The sequence below is a fragment of the Myxine glutinosa genome, chromosome 2 (genome assembly GCF_964187855.1).
Source record: "Myxine glutinosa chromosome 2, kmMyxGlut1.1, whole genome shotgun sequence".
Classification (NCBI taxonomy): Eukaryota; Metazoa; Chordata; class Myxini; order Myxiniformes; family Myxinidae; genus Myxine; species Myxine glutinosa.
Genome location: NC_136262.1, coordinates 110,377,425 through 110,389,609, shown reverse-complemented (window position 1 = coordinate 110,389,609; position 12,185 = coordinate 110,377,425). Strand labels below are relative to the sequence as shown.

Sequence of the window (12,185 nt, the reverse complement as noted above, 5' to 3'; positions counted from 1 at the left end):
AAATCCGAGAGTTTCTAGCTGGGTTGGGAATCAAACCCAGACTCGACACCTCAAAGGTAAATGTGCTGTTTTTTTGTTTTTTTTTGTATGCTGAATCGAGGCTCGTGAAAGCTGACATTTACTTCACAAACAAATCAACCTGACAAACAAAATATATAAAAAGAGGGAGCGGAAGAGCGGAAGACAAGAGAAGGGGAAGCACACAAACACTTGAGAGCACACAACATTTAAGAGCAGGGAGATGTGTGGGAGGGAGAAGGCTTGGGGGGAGGAGGCGTGGGAAGGGGGGGGGGGGGGTGGGAGAAGTATAAAACACAAGGACACCAAGGACTTCCAGGACAGAAGTTAGTATTTCAAAAAAGTGGATTTGGGGTGAAATTAGCGGGGATAGAAAAGATCAAGGTTTTGGATGGGGGAAGATAAGAGATGGTGGTGAACAGCTGTTTTAAAGACCTGGAGGGTGGAGTGGGATTGAAGAGAGTGAGGGAGTTTGCTCCAGAGGCAGGAGAAAAGAGGAATGAAGGAGTGAAGGTGAGCAGAGAGTCTTGATTTTGGCAGTTTAACCACAAGAGGGTTGCAGGCAGATCTTGTGCGACCTGTAGGAATATTTGCGGGACAGAGCACAGAGAGAGAGCTGGGGGGGCAAGGCCAGAGAGGAGTCGGTAGAAGACGGAAAGACCACCAACCTGCCTGCGGTGAGTGAGTGAGAGGCCCTTGGAGTTAGCTTCATCGCGGGAGATTCCAATGATTCTGAATGCTTTGGTTTCAACAGCGTGAAGACGAGCTAGGTGTGAGGCAGGAGCACCAGCCCAGATGGGAGAGCAGTATTCCATTGAGCTGCGGATAAAAGCCTTGTATGTGGTGAGGAGCTCAGGTGTGCCAAGGAAGGACTTCGCACGACGGAGGATGCCCAGTCGGCGACTGGCTTTGGAGGCCAGATTTGAAACGTGGTTTTCCCAGGAAAGATCATGACAGATTGTGAGACCCAGAAAATAGTCGCCTCTTACGACACGCAGGGATACGGTGTACCTATTCTAAACCGGGGTACACACCCCCCTCACACCATACCCCCTCAAAGCATTCCCCACTCATCCCACCCCATCAAAGCATCCCCCTTTCTCCACTCCTTCAAATAATTCCACCTACACCCATCCCCTCAATGCATCTCACCCCCTCAAAACATTCTCCTCCTCCCATCCTCCCCCTTCCCATCTTCTCTGTGCTAAACCTCGCCTCGCTTCCCCCTACCATCTTCCCTCTTCGGCCCAACCCCTCCCATCTTCCTCCTCGCCGCAGTGCCCCAAGGCAGTCCTATTTCTAATCTTCATCAACAATCTCTCTGACTCTGGTAAATCCTCTATCCCTTTGCTGAAGACTCCACCCTCTGTCGTAACAACCTCCATCCTTCAGATCGGCAGGCAGCAGCCTTTTCCCTCTCTTCAGACCTTGATAGAATCACAAGCTGGTCAAATACTTAGAATAAGTCTTTCAATCCTGACAAATATCTCTCCCTTTCAATCTGTTTCCGAAAGGACCGTATGGCAAACCCTCCCATCTACTTTCTTAACAATCGTCCTAAAGAAGTTCCATCACTGACCCTTTTGAGTCTCACTACCACCCATGAACTTTCTTGGGTAAACCACACTTCTAAGTTGGCTCCCAAAGCCAAACGCTGACGAGGTATCCTCCACCATGCAGTCCTTCCTTTGCACGCAAACCCTTATCCATCTACAAGCTCTTCATCTGCAGTTTAATGGAGTACTGCTGTCCCTTTTGGGGAGGTGACCCAGCCTCACCCTTTGCTCAGCTTGTCGCTATAGAAACCAAGGCCTTCAACAAGATCATTGCATTCACTTGTAATTTAGCTGATTCTATGGGCCTATCTCTTTCCCATCACAAACAGGTTGGTGGTCTTTGTCTCCTACCACCTACTTTCTGGTCTTGCACCCTTTGCTCCTTCCCTGCTTGGTTCCCCATGCACATGGCCCATCAGCAACCTCCTTCTGGTCAAATTCCCAAAACTCAGAATCACTGCACACCATTTCAAACACCCTCTCTTTCTGGTGTTCCTTTATTGTTACGTTCTGATCCCTTCTATGTTCTCGCTACTCCACAAACTTCACCTTTGTTTCCAAATTTTTTATTAAAAAATTCAGATACAGTATAATAATGTGAGCCACAGGGTAAAACTTCAACTTCATTGAGCAACCACTAAATGTTGATCAAAATTTGGTGTTATTTATTTGTATATTGGAACAAATGAGGAGTAAAAGTGTTGAAAATCTGAACTTCAAAAATAAAGACCACCCTAAAGTGGGAGGAAGACAAACTGCTTCTGTGTCACATCATATGAACCTGACACTATCACGTTATGATTGTGGTGTATGGGGAAGAAAGAGAAAAGGAATAATAACTCATTTGAAGTGCATGATTTTGGTACTTTATAAAATTGAGATGGTGGCAGGTCATTACAAGAAGGCATTTTCCTTAGGGGCAGGAGTAACAAGTACTAAAAGCGGAAAACAAGGAAAATAATAACTACGGGGAAAAAGGGACCAAGGAACACCATCCAAGAAGAGGGACAACGTGCAATGGTCACATAGATGGGCAAAGGTTTACATCAGTATGAGTCTTGCACATGGATGTTTTCGTTTTCATGTCCATCAGGAAGACAAAACAGAGGAGGAATAAAAATAAATAAAATGTAAAGGCATTCACCTTGCTTTGGAATGCTGCCAGGAAAGCCTCCGGATGTAGTAGCTGGCACAGGTGTGCCAGGCTTTTTGTTCAACAAGCTATTAAAAAAGTTTGCCAGGACACCCTCGCTGGTGGCTCCACCTGCTTGAACAAGGCGACAACGGTTCAGGAAAACATTGAACTGGAAATGCTGTGCGTATAATTTTACAGCAGCGATTTAAGTCATGGATAATGTCATTCCTAATGCCAATTGTAGTTTTCAGCCGGCATTAAAGAAAGCACCGGAAGTGTTAGTTATGATCTAATGCAAAACCTTTCATGTTTGCAGGGTCGAGTTTCTTGTTACCAACGGGTATGGGGGACACGCTGGCGACATTCGGATGACTTGGACGAGCTACTGCACGTGGTGAGCCGCCAGGCGTTCGCGGGCTCATATCCTGCAAGAAACAAGTTAAAAATCAATTAGTTGCCCAACTCAACAACCCTCCTATAGTCTGCAGATCCCTGTGGACTCAAATATTGCTAATCACAAGATCAACTACACTTAGATAGTCCCCAAAAAGGCAGCCATTACTCACCGTGGACCTTCCCATTGTCACTGGAGGTTGTTTGGACATCAATGCCTGAAGAAAATAATTATAATTGTCAAGCAAAGAAAGGCTAGAGTCCAGAACCAAAACCTCTACTAAAAGCCAAGCCATGGTTCACCACTTTCAAACATGTCATAGAAAAAAAATGGCAAACATGTTCAGGTGCGATTGGTCAGATTTTCAGAGGTCCATCATTGAGTGCTGTGGAGTGATTTAGGCAAAATGTTTTTTTGAAAAAATAGAATTTTCTTTTTAACCAATGCTCTATAGTGCCTAATCTTTTGGTAGCTATGTGAAAGGCATTATTAAATAATCCCTGACCCCGTTCCTTAGTGGGTGTAAGGAAGTGTTTTTAGACCACCCATAAATAATAGAAAAGAAAACCAGTCAGAGCAGCTGAATTTTCAAAAAGGGCCAAGCTGACGTCAGATTTAGTGATGTGGTACACCACTCGACTTGCCTGCTGTTTCATGAGAAACATCTGCTCATCCTCAGCCAAGACCTCCTTCTCTTGCACATACTACACACAGGCAAACAAATCAGCGAGAGCTTGGCTTTACCAGCCAGGGCTTCAACAGTTATGCAAAAATGGCTCCAATTAGTTACCACTGTGACCCAAATCCATTCACAATTGCACCTTTCGTATGGATGGCTTCACAATGATGTCTTCGAATCTATCTTCAGAACGAACAGATGAAAAGTTTTCATGCAAAATTCCTATTTTCTTCTCATTGTCCCAGCCAGCAGGTCTGTCCAATGACATGACGTTACATTGCCTGGTTAGTGCGATTTTTCAGCTAAAAAGGAAATGCTAAACAAAATGATGTGATCAGGAGCACGCACACACAGGTACGGAAGTTGGCAAACATCACTCCAGTTTACAAGAACATGGGTGAAAGTGCAGAATCATCGAAAAAAGAAGAAGGAAAACACCGAGCAAATCTAATCCATAATACAGGACCGTGGGGTAGGGAGTGGGGATGGCTGGGAACAGTCCCCTCAGGAAAAGTTTGAAAAATTGACATAAAAACACATTTTAGAGGTGATCCTGTCCAAATGCTACCAAAAGGTGTGGTAACAAAAAGTGTGGTAACAAAAAGTCCGCAAATTTGGTGGAGGGCTTGGGATTCTAAGGTCCTGAGTTTGAATTGATACCAGGTGGGGTTGACTCGGTCTGTCATCCTTCTGAGGTCGGCGAAATGAGTACCAGGGTACTTGGTCCTCTCTGAAGGAGGTTGGTGGCAGGACTTGCACTCCGGCCGCCGTAAAAACACCTCATTCCGTAACACACACAGTGGTGGGTGTCGGGATGGTGCCCAAGGATGCAGCGACGTGCTGATCCAGCATACGCTCCCATATATACATATATATATATATTTTATATATATATATATATATATATATATATATATATATATATATATATATATATATATATATATATATATATATATATATATATTAGCAGCATTATGTTATCATAAATCAATGAATATTGAATACCACATAATTTGTGGTATTCAATATTAACTGCTAAACAGATGGGTTTTGAAAATGCCAATACAGCGATGTGTGTTCTATGTTCACGTTTATGAATCAATTGAAATCAAATAATGATTTAAAAGTTGATAGAAATTTTTTTTTCGGAAGTTTACCGCCATTGATGCAGCGTCTTTTACACTACCTTATTTAACACATTACATTTGTTATTTGTGCCTGTTTGTATCCTTTATGACATCCCTAAAAAAGTACGTTTCCTGTTTGGAGTGATTTTCAATTTTGTTTGACTGCAAGACAGACATACGGTAAACCAAGAATGACCGCACTGTGGTCACAACATGCGACAAAATCCGGTAGCGGGCCGATTGGAAAACACATTTAATGTGCTATTGAAAGATTAACTTGACGCCTCTCATCCATATCACCCTCCGCCACAGTTATATTAGAACGAGCTTATTCGTCAGAGTTAGATATTGCTTAACCTCACCTCAACATGGGGCCGTTCAAAAATTACGTACCACTTGTTTTTTTTGCAATTTACATAACGTAAGTTGTAACGCTTGGTAACGCAATGTAACATTTGATCATTGTGTGTTGTAACCGGCCTGATTCAATCTTATTATTCAACATATGATTCGATTTTTCGGGGTTCCTCATCTTGAATAACACTCAACCCAAACAAAGCCAATGGAAATCTGACGCAACAAACCAGGGAAGTGTATAATCAGCAGAGTCCTACAGGCCTAATGTGTTAGACCCATCAGAAAACCAAAAAGCAGCCATATAATATAGTATCAGGGCTATGGTGGGTGGAGTCAAGCAACAGATGTGGGTGTGGTCTGGCAGCTGTCTGACCAATGGGTGCACATTTCAAAAATCGACCCCCAACAAGAACCCCAACAACAGCAACAGCAACGCGAAACCGTTATAGACCTGCAACATACTGCAGGTAAAAATGATCTCAATCCTCCATACATGCGTGATCAGGACAAATTCGGAGCCAAAGTACTGGTAAACTTCAGTTTCGTTTTCCATTTCATCATACTAAAACACACAATTTGATGTCTGTCTGTTTGTATGGCCCGTGATACATTCAGTCGTTACTTTTGCAATCTCAATCAAACTTGCCATGGGGACTAAGGTTCACACGACAGAGGATGTAGCAACTTAACTGCTCACTTCCCAAAGTGGATGTCCACCTTGGACGAACTCCATTTTAAGGTGTATAAATAGCTCAGCATGGCGTTTCGTGGGGCACAGTAGCCCTTGGAAGTAAAAATTATTATAACCACAAACTCTGTACCTTCCCATGCTTACCTTTACCTTTACCTCTTTACCTTACCATATAGTCCAGTCAAATGGTACCTTGACCCACCACTAATTGGAAGATTGTTTCTCTGTTGGATTCTCCTCTGATATACCCCAGGAATACCATATCAAAATAGAGATGAATGGGAGGGGTGTGGAAGGGGTCTAAATATGCTAATTTATGTTAACAAGCGTTACGCCTAGGTCCCCAGTCGGGGAAGTGATGCGAGTTGACAAAGTGGAAGACACAGAAAACATGCTACGATATGATATTTCGCTCACAAGGCTCAGACATACATGGAGGCGGCCATCTTGGATTTTGACGTGGCGACCCAATTTTCAATAGCGTTCTTCCTTATGCCTAGATACACCCACACACCAGATTAGAAGTTGGTACTTCGCTTATTTTTCAAGATATTCCGCTCAAGGTTCAGACATACATGGCCGCGGCCATCTTGGATTTTGACGTGGCGACCCAATTTTCAATAGCGTTCTTCCTTATGCGTAGATACACCCACACACCAGATTAGAAGTTAGTAGTTCGTTTATTTTTCAAGATATTTCGCTCACAAGGTTCAGACATATATATGGTGGCGGCCATCTTGGATTTTGACGTGGCGACCCAATTTTCAATAGGGTTCTTCCTTGTGCCTAGATACACCCACACACCAGATTAGAAGTTAGTACTTCGCTTATTTTTTCAAGATATTTCGCTCACAGGGTTCAGACATATATATGGCGGCGGCCATCTTGGATTTTGACGTGGGTTGCACACACACACCAAATTCGAATGCGGTCCTTCACTTACGCACGCACACATGCACGTACTCACGCACGTACTCACGCATGCACAGACAGACGGACTGACAAACCATAGTCCCCCTTTCGCTCCGCGGTGCGACGGGGGACAATTAGGTCCGAACATCAGAGGAACAAGCTAAACAAGAATAAATCTTGCATTTGTCTCAAGAATAATCAATTTAATGCTACCCAACTTCAAAAGTGTCGCCAGTAATGAAAAACCTTTTGAAATAGTGAACCAAAAATTATAAGAATGGTGTCAAAACCTGGGTTTTCATGGTCAAGGTGTTCAATGGTACAGGCCAGAACTTCATGAAGTTATTATTATTATACAAGTTATCCAAATTATGCAAATAAGGCCCTTACCAAGAAACATATTACAATAAAAAGTAATTGCTCATACCAGGTAAGACAAATAGAGGAGACAAACCTACATGTAAGTCTCTAAAACACTTGTTTAGCTGTGCGGTCGTTCAGTCATCAATTTCAGCCTCAATAACTTGTGGGTCCATTGAATTAGTGCAACTTGTACCTTTGCACTCACCACAAGCAAATGTGCTTTCAAGACCGTGCCTCTGACAAGTGCATTTCAGAGTGTTGCAGCCAGTTTTACAGTTACAGTGAATAACTTCAAGTAAGTAGTCAGGAGCCGGAGGCAGGTCTGTTTGTTCTGGAATGAATTTGCCATCCTTCGCCTTCCATCCCCAGTCAGTGGCATTTCGTCTGGAACTTTCTCCTTTCCATTCATCGATTTGGTAGAAAACATGTAGGGAGTGGTACCTTGCCACAGCTGAGGTTGGAGGCAAAACCTGTGCCTGAACCGCCTTTGAACACCTGACAACTTTTTCTTTAAACCGCTGGCATCTAAGTGTGTCCAGGCTGTCATTTTCCCCTCCATTATAGAGGCACACAAGTGTATTCTCACCAGCTTCAAAAATTAGATTATGCGGGGTATCTGGACAAGCCAAAAGGATTTCTGCGTGCTTCCTGAACTTAGAATTGTTAAGCAGCTTTTTGAACTCAAGTGGTTTTCCAACCCCAAACAGTCTAGAAGTTGTGTCGCAACCTGAAATGGCATGTGCAAATAGAATGTTTTCGCATGCAGTTTCCTTTAGGATATCCCTCGTCTATTTTATGTCCCATACTCTGCAGCTATTTGAATATGACTTTGGTTCTGGTGTGAAATAGATTGCGTTTGGAAGATTCTTTGCGTGATAGCAAAGAAGCACAAGTAAGTCTGTGTCCTCTCCTACGAGAACAGTGTCGACATACTCTGCAGATTTTACTGCAGTCATAGCAATCAGCGTATCAGCATCTCCCTTTGCCTGTTGGATGACACATCCTGCTCCCTCCAGTTTTTCCCTCAAAATGTTTATGAACCTCTGCTTGTTCACTGTGTTTGACAAAAACTCGTTTTTCTTCAAAGAAATAACAGTTTGCCCAGAAAAGTGTACCTGAGGCCCATAGCAACCCTTTGTCCAGCGCAAGTGAGTGACATCCTTGGTTGATGGTTCTGCCGAATATCCATCAAATACAATGGTTGGTTTAGAGTACCTGCGAGCTACATAGTCCACATACAACTGACAAATGTGATCTATTGACTCCTTTCTCGGCCAAGGAATTCTTTGTATGAGTGATCCCCCATCAAGCAAAGTGAAGCTCAGTAGACGGCAAGGAATCTGGCTGCGAATCTTTCACATATTCCCATATTGCATCAGCGAGGGTGGGTTTGTTGGCTTCTCTGAGGACGGGTGACTCGAACAGGGCTGCTGGGTAGCTGAATACATTTCAGATGTCCAAATTGATGGCTGAGGATACACAATACCAGTAATGAAAGTAAAAGATCAGCATACTTGACAGAAACCTCACCAATTATTGCCGTAAATGCCCAAATGGCATCACATAGGAAGGAATGTCAGCACATGCAGGCATGCATTTGGCTTTACCAAAGTGACTTTAAAAAAAAAAAGTTCCTAAAAACTCACCTGTACATGCTACAAAGTACCAACATTCATTTTTACTAGTAATTTCTTCATCAAATCAGAATGACAAGGAAGAAACAATCAAGAATCATGATTCCAATCAAAACAGTATGGAGGAAGGAAGCTCCCTTTGTTTTAATCTTTTAATTACCTGGATTTCAGTATAGATGGCACTGCTGTTTGGAGGAGAAATCAATGGGATGCCAAACAGGACAAAATAGGCATACCTAAAACATGCACCGACTATAATAGAAAAAGACGGTTTTTCATTAATGGCGACACTTAATTAGAATAATTATGATTACATAATCAGGTAATAATCCAAGTAGGTACCTAATTTGAGTTTCTATAATTTCTACCAACACTATTGATGAAGTTGGGTAGCATTAAATTGATTATTCTTCAGACAAATGCAAGATTTCTTCTTGTTTAGTTTGTTCCTTTGATGTTCGGACCTAATTAACATAAATTAGCATATTTAGACCCCTTCCACCCCTCCCATTCATCTCTATTTTTGATATGGTATTCCTGGGGTATATCAGAGGAGAATCCAACAGAGAAACAATCTTTTCCAATTAGTGGTGGGTTAGGCTTCTAAATTGACTAACTTGACTGGACTAATAATGTATTTCCAAACACTTAAGCCCTTCCCCTTTTCAAAGAGCAGATGCTTTACTTCCTAAAAAATTTAGATGTCTCTCTTCACTTTTTTTCATCAATGCAGCTCGTTTATTAAAGCCTGGCCTCGATGAGGACTATATAGTACATGACTGGAGCCTTCATTAATAAATAAATAAATAAAAGAACTTCTGTCAAATCTTTCCAGTATATGATTACCAGTCAGTCACTAGTCAGTGGTTTTCTTTTTAAACAGTCACAACTGAAAATAATTTTGAGTAAACCCAGGGTGTGCTCATCACCAAGAAGCTTGCTATCGCTTGCCAAGCCAGCCGTTCCTTATCAATTGTTTCAATGGAGTGCCTAAGCCAATTGGTAATGGAACACATCTCCAACGTCCTTGAGCCATAAGCAGTACTCCGCCAAAATATTACAGTATTTTACATCATCACGAGCAATCAAATTTGCTCCTCGCAGACCCCGCCCAGGTTGTTTGTCCTTACGACTGCTCGGGCTAAGGTATTCTATGAATTTGGTTGAAATGGGTTAAGAAACTAATCCGCATGTAGGAATAGCACCCCAATTTACCATAAATGCAGCATGTTTTTTTTTTATGACGAAAATACGGACACCTCTGTCGAGGGAGTTATAAAAATACGGATTTCCGTACACCCAAGAAAGAGGTTCACTCATGCAAGAAGGGTGCAAAAAATGATTCCATCAACTACAGTCTACAGACCACTGAATTTACTTCCAAGAAAAATTATGGAATGCATCATTGCTACAGATGTGAAGCCTTTCCAGTTTTCAAACAACGTGATCTCTGACAAGCAGTTTTAGATTCTGCCCAGTCACTCAACTCTGGACATTTTCTCTTCTCTCCCTCTTTCTCTTTCTCTTTCTCTCTCTCTCTTAATTCCTGGATGTCTGCCTTTTACTCACAGTCAAAGTGTTGCCATCAATGGAACCATCTCCTCTCCTCTCCTCTCCTCTCCTCCCTCAGAGAAGGCTGGAGTTTGCCAAGGCAGTATTAAGCCCAACATTGTTATTAATCTATATACAAATGACATTTCTGATGCTCTGGAAAACCCTCTCTTACTTTTTACATACGACTCCACATAATGTCATGCAGTACCCAATCTACTAAGAGGCAGACTACAGCTGAATCACTCTCCGATCTGGATTTGATTAGGTGCTGGTGTGATAAATGAAACCTGTCCTTCATTCCTCAAACATGTGATTGTCTCACCCTGTCACTCCGTAAGGCTCATCAAACTAGCACACCCATTTCCATGGTCAACTACTGGAATATGTTCGGTCTCTTAAACTTCTAGGCATCATCATCATCACTTAAACTTCTAGGCATCATCATCATCATCAGCCATGACCTCTCCTGGGCCAACCACATAATAAAGCAGGCCTCCAAATCCAGCTGCCAACTGGGCCTTCTCCACCAATACAAACAAGTCTCTTCTTGGAAAAGCAGAGCTAAACACAGCCTGCAAGCCCTTTGGCTGGCATCTCAACTCAATGGCTCTCCAGAATGGGCTGGTGCCCAAGCATCACATAAGTCTTTCCTGGATTCCACGGAATCTAAAATTCTCCACATATTGGAATCTCCCACAATGACGTGGAAGCACAAGGTCTGTTGCTTTCACATTGCAGGCAGGTCCATTGTCTCTGTTTTGATCCACCTCCAATGTCTGTGTCTGCTCCCTGTCCTCCGACCCTTCCCAGCAACTCCAATAGCCCTCTTGTCCCTCACTTCTTCATCTATGGAACAATGTTCCAGACACTTTTGATTCAGCAAAATACAATAGATGGGAGCCTCTGCCCCTCTAACTAATCTTCTAAGTTTAGCATAGTAATTTGTTTTCCAATGACCAAATTTATTTTTCATTCTACTGGACGTCATTCCAAGACCTATACCCTGTTTATTCAAGCCCAACAATACCACGTTGCTTTAAGCAGGTCTATCCACGAATGACAGAAAACAAATCTATCCTCCATACTTATTTACTGAAGTACACATTTACCAAACCTCCACTGTGGTTTTTGCCACGTTACATACACCTCATGCTGCACTGCCCTGCCCTGCCAAAACTCTTTACAACCAATTTCACAATATTGAGCAAATCAAGCCATGTTTGGTCTGCCTTGTCCTGTTAAGAAATTAAAAATCACAAGTTAGAACACCAGAAGTAGCACATCAAGTCAGATAAATGTGTATGTAACATGGGCAGTATTGTTCATGTTAGGCTAAGCACGACTCATAAAATATGTATATAATAAAAATATATATAAATAAAAATATATAATAAAAACAGCAAAAAAATAGAAAAATAAACAAAACAAATGAACAAAAAACAAAAAACAAAACAAAATAAAAGCACAAATAAATAAATAAATGACAACCCTCACATAACAATGCTTCCTTTAAAAACAAAAATAAATAAACCACAACATCTTTGTCCTGCCTGTTTAAAAACCCCTCCTGGTGTGGAATATAAATAGATCACTATATAATGAATGAATGATCGTTTTAAGGCCATTTTCCCCGCTAGAGCAGGGGTTAGCCTTGCGGGCCCCATGACAATCATGGTTCCCTGTTTGAGGCAAGGTTTTTATGGCCGAATGCCCTTCCTGGCGCCAACCCTTAGTCGCCTCTTACGATGCGCAGGGATACGGT

At 42.2% G+C, this 12,185-nt stretch overlaps 1 protein-coding gene across 7 annotated transcripts in view; it reads right to left on the bottom strand.

The window, feature by feature from the left end:
• LOC137421434 (cytoplasmic dynein 1 light intermediate chain 1) overlaps positions 1-12,185 on the bottom strand; it is a 35,497-nt gene that overhangs the window by 2,641 nt on the left and 20,671 nt on the right. For 2 of the 7 annotated variants that reach the window (XM_068107490.2, XM_078771407.1), the window contains exons 8-12: positions 3,925-4,036; positions 3,748-3,807; positions 3,276-3,320; positions 3,011-3,134; positions 2,719-2,841 (exon numbers count right to left, since the gene is read on the bottom strand). In XM_068107490.2, coding sequence (XP_067963591.1) covers positions 2,719-2,841; positions 3,011-3,134; positions 3,276-3,320; positions 3,748-3,807; positions 3,925-4,036 — 464 coding nt within the window. The remainder of the gene's footprint in view (positions 1-2,718; positions 2,842-3,010; positions 3,135-3,275; positions 3,321-3,747; positions 3,808-3,924; positions 4,037-12,185) is intronic. The other 5 variants (XM_068107491.2, XM_078771408.1, XM_068107492.2 and 2 more) reach the window with 3 other exon arrangements.